Here is a 22,483-nt window from a genome sequence, read left to right on the forward strand (position 1 = left end):
AAACTGACACAGCTGCTGCTGTAGGAAGGCTCTGGTGGTTCTAGGCTCTGCCCAGCCCCCAAGGAGCTGAGGGGATCAGTTGATACCTATGACCCGTTTTCTCTGGCACCCAGTTGGGAAGCCAAGTTCCAGAATCTAGAGCAGAGTTTCCCTTCTAGGCTGTTCATTAGAATTCCCTGGAGAGTTTTTAAAAAAATCCCAATGCCCAAGACCCACCCTACATTAATTACATCAGAATCCCTCCAGAGGATCCCCCATGCATTCACATTTGTAAAGCTTCCTTCCCAGATGGTTCCACTGTGCTGCCAGGATAGAGAGCCACTGTTTCAATGCTTCCAGAACATTGATGTGGCACCAGAATCTCCTGAGAATTTTGTCAAAATACAGATCGATTCACTCTCGGGTGAGACCCGAGATGCTGTGTTTCTAGTAAGATTCCAGGCGAGACCCTTGGCACTCACATGGGCCAATCCTGAGTTACAAACATCTAGAATTTAATCTGGCCTGGGCCTCTAGTTTTTAACCAGCTTCCCCAGGGGTTTTTTGTTTGTTTGTTTTTGCACAGGCATGCAACCCAGGGGATTTTGATAACACATCAAAGTTTGAGAATCACTGGCTCGAAGTATTACAGAAGATTTTTTTTTAAATCCGAGAAAGGCTTACATGTTAGATGTTAGAAAACACCATATATCATTAATAACCCAAACAGAAATGCAGGTCAAGGAAAGAACATAGAGAAACCAGCCTATGTATGGGTAACAGACGAGCACAAGCCTATGTATGTGTAATAGATAAGCACAAGGCAATGGGTATATGGTAGGGATGTACATGTCTGAGTACATAAAAGAAGTTTTTCAAAATACGTAGCAAAAGAAGAATTTTTTTTTTAAAGAAGGTTAACTTTTAAGATAAAGGAGCTCTTGAGAATTAAAAGACTGCTTTTCTCCTCACACCCTACTGATGTCTTCAGCACTGGGAGAATGCGAATTTTAAATGAGAGTTGGGACAGAAGAAGGGGAAGACGGCTTTAGAATTCAGAGAACTTTGAGGAGAAAGGCAAGCTTCCCAGGGAAGGTGTTTTGTGGATTTAAATCATTAATCAGCTGATTGCATCCATGGCTGATTACATCTACAATCAACAAAGGAGATTGCCTTCAGCAGTGAGAAAATCTCATCCAATCACTCTTGGCTCCTATCTTCTCTATACCCTAATAAAGAGGAATTTCTTTCCCACAGAATCCTAAAAGGCAATTCTCTGATTGAGTCTCAGCTCAAAGTACACAATTTTTAAAATAAGAGAGTTTGGTTTAGAAAGAGTAAGGGTAGGCATCCATAGCACGGAATAACTTAATTATGTGACTGCGTGTGTACTGGGTTGAATAGTGCTTCCACTCCCCAGCCCCAGTTCAAATCTACCTGGAACCTCAGAATGTGACCTAATTGGAAACACCTCTGTGCAGATGTAATTAGTTAAGTTGAGGTTATAGTGGATGAGGGTGGGCCCTAAATCCAAGATGCCTGGTGTCCTAATAAAGAGAGGAAAAAGTGGACACAGAGGGAAGACAACCAGGTGAAGTTGGAGGCAGAGATTGGAGTTGTGCTGCCAAAAATCAAGGAAACCCTGGGGCCACCAGAAGCTGGAAGAGGGAAGAAAGGATCCTCCCCTAGAGCTTACAGGAGGGAGACTGGCCCTGCTGACATCTTGATTTAGGACCTCTGGCCTTCAGCAACTGTGAGAGAATAAATTCCTGTTGTTTTAGGTCACCCAGTTTGTCATACTTTGTTACAGCAATCCTAAGAACTTTCCTAAGAATTGAATACAGTGTGTGAGACTAACGAAAGCCAAAAGTATATACCTTGTATTCAAGATTAAACACTTATTTTTAAGCATAAAGACTAATGAGCTCCAAAAAGCAATCCTCTCTCTCTCTCTCTGAGCAGGATTCTTCTCCAGATCGTACTTATTTTTATCTCAATTAAGAAAAAATATAAAATAATAGGATTATATTGGTTTAAGAGAAAGGAAGTTATCTCCTAAAGAAGTACAGGATTTCCACCCCCACCCCCATTATTTATTAGCCTGGTCAAAAGCTAGAACTACAGTCAGAATTCATGTCATTACCTTAGGCAGTGGGTAATAGATGTATTCTGTTCCACATCAACAGAAAGGTCAAGAAAATCTTCATCTTTGCTACTAACCTGAAGCAATAAAAAGTTAGGCAGAAAATACATAGTGAATAAAACTTGGAGCAAACATATTTATAGGTAATCAAAAACTGTAACTGAAGGAAAAGTTATGTGTGGCTTATACATGCTCAATGACAACCACAGAATTATCTCAAAAATAACCAAATCTAGACAAAATCCCAAATGCTCAATTTAAACCTCATCCTTACCCAAATTCCCATTCACAACTTTTAATAACTAAAACTCAAACAGATTTCTCTGCCTTTCCATTCATTTTCCTCACTGCTTCAAAGTAGGAGGTATCAGATTAATATCCACATAGCCCAACTGACAGAATGATAAAAATGGAAATGGAAAAAAGACAAGAGATGTAAAAATCTGACTAGCCAGATGATCACCCTTCATTAATTTGTTTTCACTTTCTACAAGTCCCATGAAATCACTTTCTTCATTCTGTGGCTTGTCATTCACGTTGTGGGTGCAGGGAGGACAGGAAGCCCCAGGTGCAATGGGCTGGAAAATCACAATTACCACCCATATTGCTGTCCTTTGGCCCAGGAAGTGGGCATCGTTTGTGGAACTCTGCACTGTTAGTGATAACAGTTGGAGCTGGAGTTGGCCTGCGGCTTGGGCTCATACAGGCCGCCACACTCTGGATAGCAGTCTCAGCACTGTGCAGTTCACAGCACACCAATTCAGGGTCTCCTACTTATGGAAGCTCACGGAGAAGTGCTTACACTCCACCATGCACTGGCAAGCCTGGCATTTTACTGCCTTGCTCTTGGAGTAAGGAGGACAAACTGGGCCAGCAGCAATCTCGAACTGCTCAACCAGTGGCAGAACAAGGAAAATACCACTCTCCTTTAACAGTCTGACAACTGTCTTTGACCCAATATTCCACTGCTAAGAAAATTATCTAAAGAAATACTCAGAGATGTGACACAGATTTATACCTAAGGATGTATACTGAGGCAGATTGTCCAGGGAGATGTCCCATCTCTGCCACTTATAAAGTGGGTGATTTGGGGCCAGTCACTTGGCCTCTCTGCCCCAGTTTCCTCATGTTAAAGTGGGGCCAGTAAGAGTTTTTATTTCTTAAGGCTGTGTGAGGATTGAATAAGATAATACATGTAAAGTGCTTTAAAAGTACCACGTGCCTTTCCAGATGAGACAGAAACCCCGACCATGTTTGCCATGTGCCTTTCCACTTGAGAAAGAAACCCTGAACTTCATCGGCCCTCTTGAATCAAGATATCTTTCCCTGGATGCCTTAGATGGGACATTTCTATAGACTTGTTTTAATTGGGACATTATCTCAGCCTTGGAACTATAAACTAGCAACTTATTAATTCCCTTTTTAAAAGCTAAAAAAAAAGTACATAATACGTAGTAAGCACTCAATAAATTAGGGAGGGGAAAAAGAGAATATGGCCTAAAACATTCAAAGAGTTGGGAATGGTTTACTACATTGCGGTTAACATATTAAATGAAAAAGTAGGCTATAAAACAAAAAAACAGGCTAATTCTAATTTTGTGTTTAAAAGTATGCATATATTTACACACACATGCTTATCACTCTCTACCATCTGCTTTAATTTTTTATGGAACTAATTTCTGCTGCAGCAGAATGCACTAATGGCCCAAATTCCTCACCATTCCCTTTATTACTTCTTTTCCATATGACTTTACAGATCTTCTCATCAGGAGGCAAGTATATTTCCTACCTCTGATTATGAGTTCAGCCCATATGACTTGTTTGACAAGTGGGAATGTAGAAGACCTATCAAAAACAGAGGCTTGAAAAAGCACTTGTGCACTTGCTTTCTTGCTCTTCTGTCATCACCAGGACAAGGACAAGCCCAGCCTACCGTTGCCAGGTGGAAGACAGACACATGGAGAGCTGCCCCAATTAAAGGGTCCCACCTGAGCCCAGTCTAAAGCATAACCCATAGCTGACCTGCAGACACATGAGTGAACCAGCTAAATGACAGACACATAAGGTCAGCTAAATCCAGCCCAGTTCAGTCAAGTCTAGCTTAGATCAGTGACCCTCAGCCAACTTACAGTTGTATGAGTTAAAATAATAAATGATAGGTGATTTAAGCCACAGAGTTTTGGAATAGTTTGTGACAAAACAAAATTAAAATAAAATTCTAAGAATTTATACATCCAAATAATCCAAATAATAGGGGAGAGGAGGCAGAAAAGGAGGAACACAAGAATGAAAAAAACATGAGAGAATAAACAGAAAACAAAAAATAAAATGGTAACCCAAATTCAACCATATCAATAATAAAATTAAATGTTAATGTACTAAACATTCCAAGAAGAAGGTAAAATTGCAGAATGGATAGAAAAAACAAGATCACCTATATGCTATCCACAAAGCTACACTTTAAATATAAAGACAGAGATAGGCTGAAAATATAGAAAAAGATATACTGTGCAAGGGGATATACCTAAGAATGTAGAGGGCTATATTATTATCAGATAAAATAGATTTTAAGGCAAAAAATAATTATTAAAAGAAGTAAAAGAGGACACTTCCTAATACTAACGTCAATTTATTAGGAAAACATAATAATCATAAATATGCAGTCTTCTCATAACATGGCCTCAAGAATACATTACACTGGAACATTACACACCAATAAAAAAGGAATTAACTACTGATACATACTACACCATGAATGAACCTGAAAAACACCATGTAAATGAAATAAGTTAGGCACAAAAAACTATATATGCTGTATAGTTAGATTATATAAAATGGCATAAAAAGACAAATCTATAGACAGAAAGTAAATTAGTAATTTCCTGGGGCTGGGAACAGGAATTAACTGCCAGATACAAAGGATTCTATTGATGTGAAAGAAATATCAAAAACTAAATTATAGTGATGGTTGTACAACTCAGTAAATTATTTTTAAAAATCACTGAATGGATGAATTTTATGGTGTGTAAATTATATCTCAACAAAGTTATTTTTAAAAGTTAAAAAGAATCTCATAAGGCAAATATCAGAAATAGAGAAAAAAAGACAATTCCACAAGCACAGAGATTTTAACACCCCCACTCTCAACAACTGATAGAAAAAGTTAATTTTAAAAATCAACAAAAGCATAGATCTGACTAATACTATCAACCACATTGGTGTAACTAGCAATTACAGAACTAAAATTACTATAACTAAAAACTGCAAAATATACATTTTTTTTTTCAAGTCAGTGATTCTTAACAAGGGGAAATTTTGCCTTCCAGTGGACATCTGGCAATGTGTGGACATATTTTGACTGTCACAACCAGGGTGCATGCTACAGGTATATAGCAGGCAGAAGCCAAGGATGCTGCTCAGCATTCAACAATGCATAGATATCCCTCGACAACAAAGAATTATCTAATCTAAAAGGTCAAAAGTTCCAAGATTGACATCTTGTTTTCAAGTACACACGGTACATTACCAGGATAGATCATGCGTTAAGACATAAAAAAAAAACTCAATAAAGATAAAAAGTTTGAAATTATACAGATATAGTCTCTAACCACAAAGCAATTGAATTAGAAACCAACATTAAGTTATCTAGGAAAACTCCCAATATTTAGAAAATGAAGAGCATATAAATCACCTGAGAAATTAGAAAATATTTTGAACTACTGACAAAGAAAACATATCAAAGTTTGCGGGATTCAGCTAAAGCAGCACTTAGAGGGAAATTTATAGTTTTAAATGTGTATTAATAACTAAAAGAAAGAAGGTTGTCTTCTTTTTTTTCACTACTAAATCCCTAGTACCTAAACTAATTCTGAACAAAAGTCTGAACAACCAGAAAGATGTCTAAATGCCAACAGGGGCATCTCAATGGCAGAATTATGAATGATTTACTTTCTTTTTTATACATTCCTATTTATATATTTGCATTAGATTTTTTAATTAGGAAAAGGTATTTTAGTCTAAATTGTCCTTATCTTGGAGAAAATAAAAAGATAAGCAACTGAATGATACATAATTTAAGATAGCTAGGACCCCCTTCTACTAAACTCTTGAATTTGAGGGTAGAGGAAGGAGAAAATTTCTTCTGTTGTATGCAAATCTCTTTCACTACTTAATGGCTTCAGGGAGACAGGGAGAAAAGACACAAATCTAATTATCTAACTGAAGAAAGTTACGGAAACTTTCTCAATTGCAAATGGAAATTAATCCCAGAATTAGAGTGTGAGAAAGCTTGCTCAGGTAAATCAATCCTGCTGGGGTAATCAAAATATGGCACTAAAATGTTCTACTTGGACTGGGCAATTCTCAGTGGCAGAATTCTCACCTGCCATACCAGAGACCTGGGTTCAATTCCTAGAGCCTGCCCATGTGAAAAAAAAAAAAGTTCTATTTATCCTTTCTGCTTGCTCCCTGCTCCAGAATAGCATAGTCAAAAAGCAAACATTGACAATTTGAAAGGAAAAATAAGCAATTCTTTGTATGGTCAGGTTAGTTGAACACCATAAGTACATGGAATCTTGAATAGGGTGTGAGATTTTGTTGGTTGTCCAGGTAAGTGATGCGCCAATAAATCTCAGAGTGATTTGGGCAGTGAATAAAGAAGTATTTGCAAAGTCCCCTTGGGGGAATGGGGAGAAAGGAAGAAATATTCAACTTCCCCACTTGGAGAATTTCTGATACTCTCGCAAGCAATGGGGACAACCAAATCAATCGGCTGAGCCCTCGATCTTGAAGTTCACCTCTATGAAACTTTTATTCCTGCAAGAGATAGGTTAAGTATACTTAAAATTAGGCCTAAGGGACACCCCCAGAGAATCTCTTCTGTTGCTCAGATGTGGCCTCTCTCTCTAAGCCTACTTAGCAGGTGAACTCACTGCCCTCCCCTCTACGTGGAACATGACTCCCAGGGTTGTTAATCTTCCTGGCAACGTGGGACAGAAAGCCTGGGATAAGGCAGGACGTGGCAGCAAGAGACAGAGAAAGCTTTTTGACCAAAAAGGGGAAGACAGAAATGAGACAAAGTAATGTTTCAGTGGCTGAGAGATTTCAAACAGAGTCTAGAGGTTATCCTTGAGGTTATTCTTATACCTTATATAGATATCCATTTTTAGTTTATGGTGTTTTGGAGTGGCTAAAGTGAAGTACCTCAAACTGTTGAGCTGTGTTACAGTAGTATAGATTCTTGAAGACAACTGTATAAAGATATAACATTTACAACGTAACTGTGTGATTGTGAAAACCTTTTGTCTGATGCTCCTTATATCCAGAGTATAGACAGATGAGTAAAAACTATGGCTAAAAATGTAAATAAATAAAAAGGACAAAATAAGTTGGATAGATGGAAACATTAGTGGTCAATGAGATGGAGGGGTAAGGTGTATGGTACATATGAGTTTTTTCTTTTTATTTCTTTTTCTGGAGTGATGCAAATATTCTAAAAAATGATCATGGTTATGAATACACAACTATGTGATGATATTGTGAGCAACTGATTGTGTACCACTATAGAATGTATGTGTGTAAAGATATAGAATGCATGTATGGGAAGATTTCTCAATAAAAAAAAATACACAGTTCTACATTAATAGTAGGAGACCTCAATATAACACTTTCAATAATGGACAGACCATCTAGACAAAATATCAACATGGAAAAAAAAAGACTTGAAGAACACTAGAAACCAATGAGACCTAATACGAGTCATTTTTCAGGAAAAGCCACGTTAGGTCACAAAAATCTCAATACATTTAAAAAGACGATGATAAAGTATATCTTCTCCGACCACAATGGAATGAAGCTAGAAATCATAACAGAGGAAGAACTGGAAAATTCAGTAGAAATTAAATAACAGATACTTAAAAACCAATGGGTCAAATAAAAAACCACAAGGGAAATTTGGGAAGAAATTGAGGTGGACGAAAATGAAAATACAACATACCCAAATTTATGGGACTCAGCAAAGGTCTGAAGGAACTTTATAGCTGTACACAAACAAAATAGGGAACATTTTGCTAGGCAAGGTTTCTTAGACCTTAACAGCAACGAAGAACAATCTCAAATCAGACACCTAGACTCACAACTGGAGGAACTAGAAATAGAGCAAACTAAACCCAAAGCAAGCAGAAGAAAGGAAATAACAAATATTAGAGACAAATGAAATAGAGAAATAGAAAACAGAATCAACAGAACAAAAAGTTGATCCCTTGAAAAGATCAACTGACATCATTTTAACTAAACTGATAAAAAAAATTAAATGGAACAGGATACAAAAACCTAAAATCATAAATGAAAGGGAAGGGCATTTCTATTGACCCCACAGAAATAAAAAGGATAATAAGAGGATATATGAACAATCACACATCAACAAATTGGATAACCTAGATGAAATGGGCACCTTCCTAAAAATACACAAAATACCTACAATGACTCAAGAAGAAAAAGAAGATCTCAACAGAACAGTGATAAGTAAAGAGACTCATCTAAAACCTCCCAACAAAGAAAAGCCCAGAACCAGACGGCTTCTGGTAAATGTGAATGAATATTCCAAGAAGAATAAAACCAATCATGCTCAAATGCTTCCAAAAATTGAAAAAGAAGGAAGACTTCCTTACTCATTCTATGAGGCCAACATCACCGTAACACAGAATCTGCATACAGATACCACAAGAAAATGATTCTAGATGCAAAAATCCTCAACAAAATATTAACAAACTGAATCCAATGGTACATTAAAATAATTATACACCATGATCAAAGGGATTTATCCCAGGTATGTAAGGGTGATTCTACATAAGAAACTACTAATATAAAACATCACATTGATAGAAACAAAGAGAAATACCACATGATCATGTCAGTTGATGCAAAAACTGAAAGCTTTCCCTCTAAGATCAGAAATAAGACAAGGAAGCTCACTGTTACCACAGTTATTCCACTTATTGTACATTGCACTGGAAGTTTTTACTAGAGCAATTAGGCAAGAAAAGAAATAAAAGGTATCCAAAAAGTTTCCTATTTGTAGATGACATGACCTATATAGAGAAAATCCTGAAAATCCACAACAAAGATACTAGAATAAACAAATTCAGTAAAGGGGGGGGGTACAAGATCAACACACAAAAATCAGTAGTGTTTCTATACATTGGTAATAAACAATCTGAAGAGGAAATCAAGGAAAAAAATTCCATTTCTAATAGCAACTAAAACAGATATCTAGGAATAAATTAAACCAAGGCTTATACAAAGAACTTGTATAAAGAAAACTACTAAATATTGCCGAAGTAAATGGAAGAACTGTCCATGTTCATGGATTACAACACGGATATTGCTAAGATGTCAATTCTATGCAAAGTGATTTATAGATTCAATACAATCTCAATTAAAATTTTGAGAACTTTCTTTGCAGAAATGGAAAAGCCAATTATCAAATGTATATGGAAGGCTAGGAAGCCCTAAATAGCCAACGTTGTCTTAAAAAAAAAAAAAAAGAATAAAGTTGGAGAACTCACACTTCTCCCATTTTAAAACTTATTCCAAAGTTACACTAATCAAAACTGCATGGCACAGGAACAAAGACAGACGTGAGATGAATAGATCTCTCTGGAACCAAACTAAGAGTTCAGAAATTCACCTTCATGTGTATGGACAACTGATGTTTCACAAAGGTGCCAAATCCACAAAATAAGGAAATACAGTCTCTTTGACAAGTGGGGCTAGGAAAACATATCCATATGCGAAAGAATGAAGGTGGACTCCTACACTTTATGGCATATAAAAAAATAACTCAAAATTGATCAAAGACTGAAATATAAGAACCCAAACTATGAAACTCCTAGAAGAAAATTTGTTAGACACTTTGTTAGACAATGGTTTCTTAGACCATACAGCAAAAGCAAGAGTAACAAAAGAAAACAGATAATTAGGACTTTACCAAAATTAAAAACTTTTGTGCATGAAAGAATTTCACCCTCAAAGTAAAAAGAACTTTCAAAGGCAGGGCAAAAGGGTGGTGTAGGTAGATGAGGAATTTTTTAGTCCTCTAAAGAAGCTAGTAAATAGCGAGGAACTGTCTGGAACAACTGTTTGGGGGATATCCGCAACAAGACACACATTGTACACCAGTCTGGAACGGGTGGAAGGACTGAGATCATTGCACATAACTGTAAGTAAAGCTTCCAAACTGTGGAGGCTGGTGTCCCTCCCCTACTGGCATGGCAGGCTGATTTGGAGTATCTCCCCAGTGGGAAACAGAAGCCCTCTTCTAGGAGGAAGGGAAAGTAGCTTGAACAAGCTCCAACTGCAGTTTTAATTAACAAATTTAAAATGCTGAATACAAGCTCCAAGAACAGATAAACCTGAGAAAGCAAGAAAGTAACACTGAGGTCACTCCTGGCAGAGAGGAGACAGGACTGAAGAAAGGAAAGAAAAAAACCCCACAAAAAACAGAGGCTTCTGGAGTCAGTGAAACTCAGAATACTGGAAAAGGGCTGAGCCCAAGAAAAGGGGCACATAGAGGCGGGTACCAACTCTGGCTCTTGGCTGGGGAACCTTGGGGGCTGAGGAGACTGGCTCTGAAAAGGGATTTTACTATTTTTCTCTCTTTTTTTCTTTTTTATAGAATATTCCAAGTAGCTCATTACAGAAAACTTCAGGCATTCTCAATTGTCAGTGCAGACCCAGGCAAGGGCAGAGTTAAGAAAAGTCTGGTAGACAAAGTAACAAGCCTAAAGGGCATATCTTCCCCTGAAAAGGGCGGCAGGCCCAGCTCAAGTGGCCACCCTCCTTCAGTGAATTCATACCCCAGGGGCTGGGAATCAGAAACAGCTTAAGCTTGCCTCCACCTCAGCCTGTCTCAACCATGTCCCTGGCAGGCTGCAAATTAAAAGCTCCACACACATTACACTGATGGGAAGCTATGGTCTGAGTTTGGCTGAATCTAGAAGACAAATACCACCTGTTGCGTAGGATAGGAAAAGCAGAGTCTACAGGTTCCACATGCAACCTGCTGAGTCTCATCATCAGGGAAACTTGATGCTGATTACACCCTCCTCCTCCTGAGACCTGGGTCTACCTCATCTGGGAAAATCTGACTGGGGTCAAACACATCTGTTGAGACCTTCCTCAAAAAAAGGTACTATATAGGCAGGACAAGAACCAGAAAAACAAGAGCTGAAAAATTCTTATCAGTTAAACAGAAGTTATGCTAGAAGTCTAGAATAAGTTGAAATGAGCACCAAAGAACAGATAAAGAACAAAGCCAACCAACAAGAAAACTCTAAGCAAAATAGTGACAATGACCTTCAGAATAAATTAATCAAAATCAGATGACAGGGTGGGCCATGGTAGCTCAGCAGGCAGAGTTCTTGCCTGCCATGCCAGAGACTCAGGTTTGATTCCCAGTGTCTGCCCATGTAAAAAAAAAAAAAAAAAAAGTATTAAAAAACTAAATCTGATGACTGACACCAGCAAAAAATTATGAGTCATACTAGACAAAAATGAAGACATGGCCCCAGTCAAAGAAACAAACTAATACTTTAAATGAGATACAGGAATTGAAACAACTAATTAAAGATGTTCAAACAAGCATGCTGAATCAATTCAAAAATCAAATCAATGAATTGAGGGGAGATATGGTAAAAGAGAGGAAGGATATAAAGATGACTTTGGGCGACCATAAAGAACTTTTATGGTAGATGTGTCTACTTCTCTACAGTGTTCTCAGTGTTTGCCTCAGGTATTTTGGAGCACTCTGGCTCAGTGCATAAATATTTATGATTGTTATGTCTTCTTGTTGAAGTGTTCCTTTTATTGACATATAGTGTCCTTCTTTGAAGGATAAAAAGAGAAAAAATAATAAGATATATCAGAATAAAGTCATGACACATACAACAACATAGATAAAACTTGAAGACACTATGTTGAGTGAAATTAGCCAGAAACAAAAGGACAAATACTGTATGGTCTCACTATATGAACTAACATTAATGAGTGAACTTTGAGAGTTAAAGTTGAGAGAGCAGGTTATCAGGAGACAGAAGTTAGAGGTTGGGCATCTGATGTACAAAATGTTCAACAGGACTGATTGTAAAGATCCAGAAATGGATATCACAATACTATCTGATGGTAGCAAATATTTTCAGTACACTGAACAAAGCTGAGTATAAGGTTGAAAGAGGAAGGCTAGGGGCTTGTATGACACCAGAAGGAAAGACAGAAGACAAAGACTGGGATTGTGTAACTCAGCAAAACCCAGAGTGGACAATGATGGTGATTAAATGAACAAATACAAGAATGTTTTTACATGCAAGAGAAGGAATGAGCGTCAACAGCACCAGGTGTTTAAGTAGGATGGCATTCAGGAAAAAATATAATCAATGCAAACTGGGGTCTATAGTTAACAGTAGCATTGTAAAATGCTTCCATTAAGTGTAACAAAGGCAATATACCAAAGCTAAATTTCAAAAAGAGGGGGATATAAGGAAAGGGTGTGAGATTCTTGGTGGTGGTATGGTTTCTACCTTTTTTTTTTATTATTATTTTATATATATATATATTTTTTTTCCTCTTCTTTCTTTGCGGAAGAAATGGGAACGTCTTCATAGATTTTGTGGTGAATGCATAATTATGTGATTATACTGGGAACCACTGGTTGTATGGTATGTGAAATAAAACTGTTTAAAAATTAACAGAAAGACACAAGTGCTGGAGAAGATGTGAAAAGAGATGTACCTATTCAGCGTTGGTAGGAAAAGTAGAGGGCCATGGGGTGGTTTCACAGGAGGCTAAGTATAGGGTGCCATATGATCCTGCAACCCTGATATTAGGTACAGACTTGGAAGAACTGAAAGCAGGAACATGAATTGACATTTGCACATTTATCATTAGCAGTCTTCATGATTTGCAATGAAAGGAGGTGGCTTAGGAGTGCATCAACTGATGAACAATACAAGGGAGAACTACAGTGTATACATACAGCAGAAAGAATGAAGTTGTGAACCATGCAACTAGGTGAATGAACCTTAAGGACAGTATGTTAAGTAAAATAAGCCAGAAATGAAAGGACAGATATTATAACACCTCACTAATATGCATTAACTACAATGTGTAAACTCTGAGAATTGAATTTGAGAACACAGGTTATCAGGGGAAGGCTTATTGTAAAGCGAGATTGTAAGCTCTTACAGCAGTGACATCTATTCCGGAGTTCTAATGATTATTTCTAAATTTTAAGCTACTGAGTTCTTTGTGCAGAACCTGGTCATTCCCTGGAACTTCAGATATCTGTGTGACACTTGCCACTCAGAGCTAAAGTTCTGCAGCTATGAAGGTTAGCATTACCTCATACAGCAATTGTCTAAAAAAGCTGAAAAAGAAAGAAGACTTCATTAGAGATATGAATGAAGCTGATCTGGTTAGGACTAAAGTAAATCAGACTAAAGGGTAAAGGATGATATTGACTTTATTTTAAAACTTCAACTTTTGGTGAGACCAAAGGAAGAGATGTTTATTTGGTGTAAAATTTATATTTTTGTTAGCACATTGTATGCTCAGTTTGTTCAATACCTTAATTGCATGGAATCTTGACAGGGAGCAAAATCTGGTTGGTTGTACAGGTTGGTGTGATGCCCCAAAACATCCCAGAGTAATATGGGCAGAAAGTAAAAAAGTATTTGCAAAGTCCCCTTGCGGGACTGCGGAAAAAGGTGGAAATATTAAACTTTCCCACCTGAGGAAGACTTGATAGTCCCACAAGCATTGGGGACTCCCAATTTAATAGGCCAAATTCTCAATCTTAGGGGTTGCCCTTAGGAAACTTATACCTGCAAAGGATAAGCTAAGTCTACTTATCCTTATGCTTAAGAGTGACCCCCAGAAAACCTCTTTTGTTGCTCAGGAGTGGCATTTCTCTCAAAGCCAATTCCACAGGTAAATTCCCTGCCCTTACATGGGACATGACTCCCAGGGGTATAAATCTCCCTGGCAACATGGGCCAGGACTCCAGGAAATGAGCGTGGCCCTGGCATCTTGGTAATAAGAAAGCTTTCTTGACCAAAGGGGGAAGAGAAACGAAACAAAATAAAGTGTCAGTGGCTGACAGATTTCAAATAGAGTCAAAAGGTCATTCTGAGGTTATTCTTATACATTATATCCCTTTTCAGTTTTTGATGTATTGGAGTAGGTAGAGGGAAATGCCTAAAACATTGAATTGTAATCCCATAGGCTTAATTTTTGAAGATCACTGTATAATTAAATAGCTTTTACAGTGTGACCATGTGATTATGAAAACCTTGTGCCTGACACTCCCTTTATCCAGTGTATGGATGAGAAAGACAAAAAAGACAAAAAAATAAACAATAAGGGTGAATGGGTATATTGGATGTTTTCAGTGTTCTTTATTTACTTTTATTTTTATTGTTTCTGGTGTAATGAAAATGTTCAAAAATTGATTATGATGATAAATGCACAACTATAGGATGATACTGTGAACCACTGATTGTATACTGTAGATGATTATATGGTATGTAACTATATCTCAATAAAATTGCATTAAAAAAAGACAACTTTCAGAATAGGAGAAAATATTTGGAAACCCTACATATCAATGAGGATTTAATTCTCAGAATATAAAAAGAAATCCTACAAGTCAGTAACAAAAAGGCAAACAACTCATTTAAAAACTGGGCAGGATACTCTCACATTTCTCCAAAGAAGATACACAAACGGCCATCAAGCACATGAGAAGATGCTAAATAACATGAGCCATTAGGGAAACACAAATCAAAACCACAATGAGATACTATTTCACACCCATTAAAATTGTTACTATTTAAAAAAATGAAAAATAAAGAGTATTGGAGAGGATAAGGAGAAATAGAAACATTCATCCATTGTAGGTAGGAATGTAAAATGGTTCAGCCCTGTGGAAAACAGTCTGGCAGTTCCTTAGAAAGTTACGTGTAGAAGTATCATACGACCCAGCAATCCCACTTCTAGGTATATCCCCAAAGGAACTGAAAACAGGGCCTCAGAACACAACAATGTTCAACTCAGCATTATCCACATTTGCCAAAAGATAAAAGCATCCCAAGTGTCTATCAAAAGATGAATAATTAAACAAAATGTGGTATATACATACAATGGAGTATTATTCAGCTGTAAAAAGGAATGAAGTTCTGATACATTTGACAACATGGGTGAACCTTAAAGACAGGTTGAGTAACTCAAAAGGACTAATACTGTATGATCTCAAAGACAAAAACTAATTAGAAGAAGCAAATTCACAGAGTCAGAAACTAGAATACAGGTTTCCAGGAGCTGGGGTTGGGGCAGAGAATGGGGAGTTAATACTTAATAAGTACAGAGATTGTTCGGGGTAATGGAAAAAAAATTTGTAATGGGTAATGGGTGGTAGTGATGGTAGCACAGCACTGTGAATGTAATTAATACCACTGAACTATATATATGAATGCAGTTAAAGGGGGAAATTGTAGATTGCAATACTTAACTAGAATTAAATTTTTAAATGCCACAGGACTATTCAACATTTGAACCCTAATATAAACTATGGACTATAGTTAACAACACTATTATAATAATATTGTTTCATCAACTGGAACAAAAGACCATACTAATGCAAAGTAGTCATGACTGGAAAACTGCTTGTGTGCGGAGTATATGGAAACCCTGTATTTTTTTTGGTATAAGTTTTTTGTAAACCTACAACTTCCCTATTAAGATTTTTTAAATGCAATGAACTATCAAGCAAATTTTCCCCCCTCTATCTCTTCCAAGAATGCTGCCAGAAAATAAAACCTTTTTCTTCCCACACCTAGGGATCTCATTCTGGTCTAAGTGAAAATACAGCTTGTCTCCAAGGAAACACATATATCAGTAAGATACTCCAATACGCTCCAAGTACAGGCTATATTTCATTCTCCTTTCTTCTTCACATTCTGGGTGTGGCGTTCCACTAAAACTCTAGTTTAGAAAGGGGAAAAGAGGCTCTACTTGCTCTTTTTATAAATTAATTAATTAATAGAACAAATAAATGTAAAGGACATGCACATAATCATTAGCTTGGCTAAGTTCTTGAATAATTATTTAAACTCATATTCACATGTGCTTCTAAATGCCCAGATTCTTTTCCTGGGCTTTACAAAAAAGGAGACTAGGCAGCAGTTCTATGCTGCTCAGCCATGAACTGACACTGTGCTGGCTGGAAACGGTGCTAAATGGTACGCTTGGGGGAAAGCACAACATCAGTCAATTTGAATCCCTAGAACTCAGAATCTCTGCAGTAATTGAGGAAGGAATCACACTTTCCACACCATCCATCACCTCCTTCCTTTTTGTGAAGGTCTTGGAAGCTCAATGGATCCATCCTAACCTCTGCAAACAAAGCAATAAGGAGTTGTAAAATTGGTACTTATGATGCAATTCTTCAGACAACTTTTTGGCTGTAAGAACATATAAATGTGTCTTAAAGTCACTGAGAAGAACTTAAAATCACAGACTTTCAGAGGAAGAACTTAGAGTAACTGGAAAGGGGGAAATTGCAAACAACAAAATTACGCTACACTAGCCCAGCAAATGTTATGAACCAAGCCAAGGAATAACCAAGGGAGAGATTGGGGTAGAATGTAAAATCCCGGGACCCAATATTGAAGTGCCTTTATCAAGGTTATCTGGAAAAGTCAGCACTGAATTATTCTTTAACAGTCTCTCTAAGTCTACTGCAGAATGAAACTGTTTGTCTCCATAAATCTCTCAGTTGACATTTGCACTGTAATCACAAGCAATATTTGCAAAGGGGGAGACCCACAAAAAATCAAATTATTGTTTTCTAAAAACATGAAGACCTGCACAAAGGGTTTCCCACAATGGGAGGAACTCATGGCTGAGGTAGCTACAGCATGAAGTCTCCCCCACCCTGCCCCCACCCATAGGCTAATTTGCTCTCAGGATCCAATACAATTTAATCCCACAGTAAGAGTCCACAAAGACTCTAGGTGATTCTTACTGAAAAATTGCCTAAGGTCTGCCTGCTCTGGGCAGAGAACTGTTGCTCAAAGGGGATCCTATATTTCTCATTCTATGCCTAAAAAAATTTTTAATACTAGGTTGTATTTTACATTAAGTATTCAACACTTTACAATAACAAAAAAATCCCATAGACTGTGTTTTCTTAGAAAGTAGAGGGCTTTCTAACAATCAGAGCTTTCTAAAAATGGAATGCATTGCCTTGGGAGATTGAGTTCCCTGGCTCTGGACAGTTTCCAGGAGATACTAGTGACCAACTGGCTGGGATGTCATAGAAGGGACTCGGGCACTGGCAGAGAAAGGATTAAATGACTCCTGGGATCTTATCTAGGTGGAAGATCTAAGAAAAATGGAGGTAGTTATCCAAGTATCTCCGGAGGAAAGAAAAACACAATGAACTAATCACTTTAAGTGTGTGTGTTGGGGGGGGGGGGTAGGTTTTTCAGATTACCTATCCTCCAGAAAGACACACCCACACAATCTCATTTCCACTCAGCAAGTGTAAATGGGTGGAATTCCATTATAACAAACTCTACACATTATCCAAAAATTCGTGGAAGACTATTTAAAACTTCTTAAATTTCTCTCAGCAATGTTTCCTAGTATTTAGTGCTACGAAACATTGCTTGATTTGCAATATTTCACATCTTTGCCAAGTTTATTACTAATATATTAAATTATTTGATATTAAAAAAAATTGTGGAGAAATATTTGAACACAGACTTTCCAGTAACTCTCCAGGAAATAATAGGCTAAGTAGTAACTTTTGCAATATAAATATTTGAGGAAGTGTATTTGCATTTGTTGGGATTAGGTGACCTGTTGGTATATAATAAAGAAACTATGCAAATGTGACTAAGCCTTCCTGAAAATTCATACAGGGTACTTACTGCAAGATGGATTTAGTAATAGTGTTAATTTCAAAGATAACCAAAAGGATTAGATTAATTGTGCAGTATGGTGCAGATTTCCTGACTACAAATGTAGAAATGTGATGCCCATTGTTCTGTTTCCTTTATCATAAACTCACAGAGTATACTGTGCTTCTCCTTCAAAGCATTCATTGTGATTTTAATTACACAATTAATTACTCATTTTGTTGTCTTCCATGCTGCAAGTTCCATAAAGGCAAAGTTCTCGCCTATATCCTCAGTGCCTAGTACTTCTATATAGCACATCTGCAAAAACCATATTCACCGAATAAAAGAATACTTTTCTACATATCCACCAAGTTAGCAAACGTGAACATGTCTGACATTAGTGGGTATAGACAAGGATGTGGGACAATAAGACTGTTCATACATTGGGTACACTGGATAAACTGGTACAACCACTTTGGAAATATGATACTATCTAATGAGGTTAATGATAAGCATACCATATGACCTAATAAATCTACTTCTATGTATATATCCTAGAGAAACTTATGCATGCTAGATTATATGTATTTGAATGTTCATATCAACATTGTTTATAATAGCCCAAAATCAGAAGCAAAACAACCCAAATATCCATCAAAAGTAAAATGGATAAGTAAATCGTGATATAGTCATAAAATGGAATACCATAAGGCAATGAAAATTAATGAACAACATAGATGAAAAAATCAAGGATGCACATTGTAATTTCTATAGTAACATCTAAAAGAATCTGTAACTAACATAATAGATGGGGGGAAAATTAAAATATTTGATCACAAAGAAGGCAAGAGGGATAAAGGAACATAAAATGGGTTGAATAAAAACAGAGAATAGGATGGTAAAAACATACCACCATTTTACTATATATGCTGAACAAACCACAAGGATGTTTCCAGAATGTGGGAAATTATATAAGACAAACACCCTGATTTCTTCAACAAATAAATTGGAAAAAAAAAAAAAAAGAGTTGGATAATCTGAAGAGTAAAACACATATTGATCAAATGTAGTGTGGACTAGATTTGGATCCTCATTTGAATTAATCAACTGTTAAAAAAAATCACATAATTAGAGAAATGTGAAGACTGAATGATTTAAAGGGATTATTTTGAGGTATTATGATGGTATTGGACTTGGGTTTAAAAAGAAAAAGACTCCTTGACTTTTAGAGATAAATAACAAAGTAATGAAGAAATTACAAATGGAATTATATATCTGGGATTTGTTGAAAAATAAACCAGTTTGGTGATGGGTATGGAGGGTGGGATATGAAGACAGATGATCAAGATGGGCCTATGTGTCAACAATCATTACTCCTGAATAATACACACACAGGATTTTTTAGACTAGTCCCTCGACTGTTTTATTTATTTGAATTGTCCTAGAATATAAAGAATAATGGGAGGGGGGAGGGGGAAGGGAAGGGAAGGAGGCAGGGGAGGAAGGAAGAATGGATCTCTAGATGGATAAGAACATGTTAAAAATGTTTTGGCAGATTCAAGTTGTCCAAGTTGTGATCTCTGGGCTAGTTTGATTACAATTTGTAGAAAACATTACAAATGTATCATCTCTGGGGGATAATATCGATAATTTTTAGTCTCCTTTTGCTTAGCTATGTCTTCTGATTGTTTTTATAATAAGCAAATCAGAATGTTGATACACAAACTGTTTAAAAGGACAGAAGAAGGACTGCTAAAAAACAAAAGCAGATGTTGATGTGTAAATCTATATTTCTTGACCATTTCTAGGTCAGAGACCCTCTGCAAAATCTAATGAAAGCTACTATACCATCTTTCCCTAGAAAAATGCACAGTCCTGCAGAAATCTGTGTACAGTATCAAAAGACTGAGACCCCAATGAACCCACAGACTTTCTGTGTTGTCAGCAGTCATAATAATGATAATAGCTGACATATACTGCAAACTTACCACATACCAAGCATAATTAATTCTAAGTACTTTATAAGCGCTAAATCATTAAATCCTCCCAGCAACCCTATGAAATATATGATTTCATCATCCCCATTTTACAGATTAGAAGAGTAAGGACAGGGAGGTTAAGTGACTTGCCCAGAGGTCTACAACTATTGAGAGTCCGAGCCAGTAAACAACTCAAGCAGCCTGGCCAAAGAGCTGGGCTCTTCACCACCACTCTATGGGGCCACTCATAGAGTTTAAATCAAATACACCAAGAAAACAAGACATCCTGAATCACACTCTGGAGAATGTCTTCAAATTCAACTAATGTTAAGTGCCTACCATACGTCAGACTCATCCAAACACATAAGGACATCCAACCCTCACACAGCAGTGCCATAACTGACTCATCCAGAGTACCCAACTAACTGCTGTAAAAACAGGAATGGAGTGTCAACCCCACCACACCACAGGTGATTCTCTTTAAATTGGAGCAATGGACTGTGCTGAGTCACACATGGCCTCCTGTGGCCCAAATCTTTGCAGGATAACTGGTTGCAGTCTAATTAAACCATTCAATTTGTGGATCCTAAAATTTGCCCATGGCAGAAAGCAAACCAGCCTCTGAAGAGGTTTACCCCACCAACACTCTGCCTTAGCCAGCTGAGATCTTGAATGACACAAGCTTCCAAAAGTTCACATCAGAGTTTTATATTCATATAAATAGAATTGTCCAAATACATTGAAGGCAATTGCTAAGTGCTACAGAACCATATTGCACTTATACACAGCATAATCTGTACAGATATGCAAAAACAACTTAAATGAATGCCCTCCTAATGCTTACAGTTTCACAGTTCAAGCATCGAGTTTCATTGGTGAGCGTTCCCTGAAAAATCTCATGGACCCAGGTGAGTTCTGGTTTATTATTCTCTGCAGGTTCATTCATGTTGCCATTTTTTAATTTTCCATTTTGTTTTTCTTGTTTCTTTTCTTCCTGCAGGATGTCCGCAATAGTGTTTAGCAAATAATTTAAAAATTCATGGGCATCCTGCTGCATGTAGTTATCAAAGAGATCTGGAAAGGAGATCATTATTTCAATATGTTTCTTGAAAAGCAAAAGGACATGTTTAAATTTACTTCCGTTTTTTTCCCATTTTTTATATTGACAAGGTAGAAAGGTATGCAACATAAGTCTATTCACCTCTATTAGCAACTTCAGTGGGTAAGTTTTCAATTAGCAATAACCGTGCCTCAAATAAACCTCATTGGCTATGATACTGCCACTGCGTAAAGCTCAGTGAGTAAGTTTTAAAATAACTTTTGTTCATTTCCATTTTTCTGCCACCTGCCAAAAACTAAATTTCTCATATCTCCCTAAATCAAACATGTATAAAAAGCTACCAAAGTTTGCATTTGTTCTTCAAAGAAATTTCCTGATAAAATATCAAATGTTGGGCCACGGTGGCTCAGCAGGCAAGAACGCTTGCCTGCCATGCCAGAGGACCCGGGTTCGATCCCGGGTGCCTGCCCATGATTAAAAAAAAAAAAAAAAAAAAAATCAAATGTTAATACGATGTGATCAACAATGCACACATTCATTCTGTAACCTATCCAGAGCAACTGGGGTCTCTTCCCCAAAGATCCTATTAAACCTGGGTCCATCCTGGAAGCAGTTAACTGAAACACATAAGGTAGATGAGGGACATGCATGAGAATGGCATCTGACAGTGTTTGGAAACCAAATACAAATGATTCCAGAAGCCTATTGCTGTTCCCTACCATAAGGACAAACCATCAAGAGTTGAATGCAGCTGTGAAACTTCATTATTAATCATATTCACAACTAGATTGGGACTGCTTTGCCGTCTTCTACTCAAATTATTTTTATTCTCGCGTATAAACTATAACGACTTGAAAAGACAGCAATCAAATTAAATGAGATTTTAATAAAACAAACATTTGATTAACCATATAACTGCTGGAAAAAGCCTGAATCTAAAATAAACACACATATTTATGTGTGTTTAAACATCACATATTTATTTTATTTTTTTTAAAATATCATATATTTATATAGTCATAAAAATTACCAACACAAAACTACTGGAATATACACCTAGTTTCTACCATTCCCACCCTATTCCTCCCCTACCCCCAAAAGAACAAGATAAAAAAAAAAAAACAACAGAAAAATCAGAGTATAGCAGGACATTTTTATCATATAAAGATACCAATTTGACATGCAAATTAAAACTGGAGATTTTATTTTTAAAACAGCAGAGGCTCTGATTAGACAATGCGCATTCACTTTAATTACTTAGAACAAGTTTACGAGATAGTACTATTTTATTCAATTATTCCATCAACATATTTAGTAGTTCACTTAGAAGGCTGCCTTGGGCAATTTTTCCTCTTACAACAATACA

General features: G+C 36.9%; 1 protein-coding gene and 1 non-coding gene across 5 annotated transcripts in view; both read right to left on the reverse strand.

Moving 5' to 3' along the window:
* Positions 1 to 22,483, reverse strand: part of USP46 (ubiquitin specific peptidase 46) — a 95,658-nt gene that overhangs the window by 14,757 nt on the left and 58,418 nt on the right. For all 4 annotated transcript variants that reach the window (XM_077136856.1, XM_077136858.1, XM_077136854.1 and 1 more), the window contains exons 4-5: positions 20,902 to 21,131; positions 2,123 to 2,199 (exon numbers count right to left, since the gene is read on the reverse strand). In XM_077136856.1, the coding sequence (XP_076992971.1) occupies positions 2,123 to 2,199; positions 20,902 to 21,131 (307 nt within the window). The remainder of the gene's footprint in view (positions 1 to 2,122; positions 2,200 to 20,901; positions 21,132 to 22,483) is intronic.
* On the reverse strand, positions 21,215 to 21,352 carry LOC143663780 (U4 spliceosomal RNA). The gene has a single exon (XR_013166163.1). It is a non-coding gene; the product is annotated as a U4 spliceosomal RNA (small nuclear RNA).

Source organism: Tamandua tetradactyla, chromosome 19 (genome assembly GCF_023851605.1).
Source record: "Tamandua tetradactyla isolate mTamTet1 chromosome 19, mTamTet1.pri, whole genome shotgun sequence".
Lineage (NCBI taxonomy): Eukaryota > Metazoa > Chordata > Mammalia > Pilosa > Myrmecophagidae > Tamandua > Tamandua tetradactyla.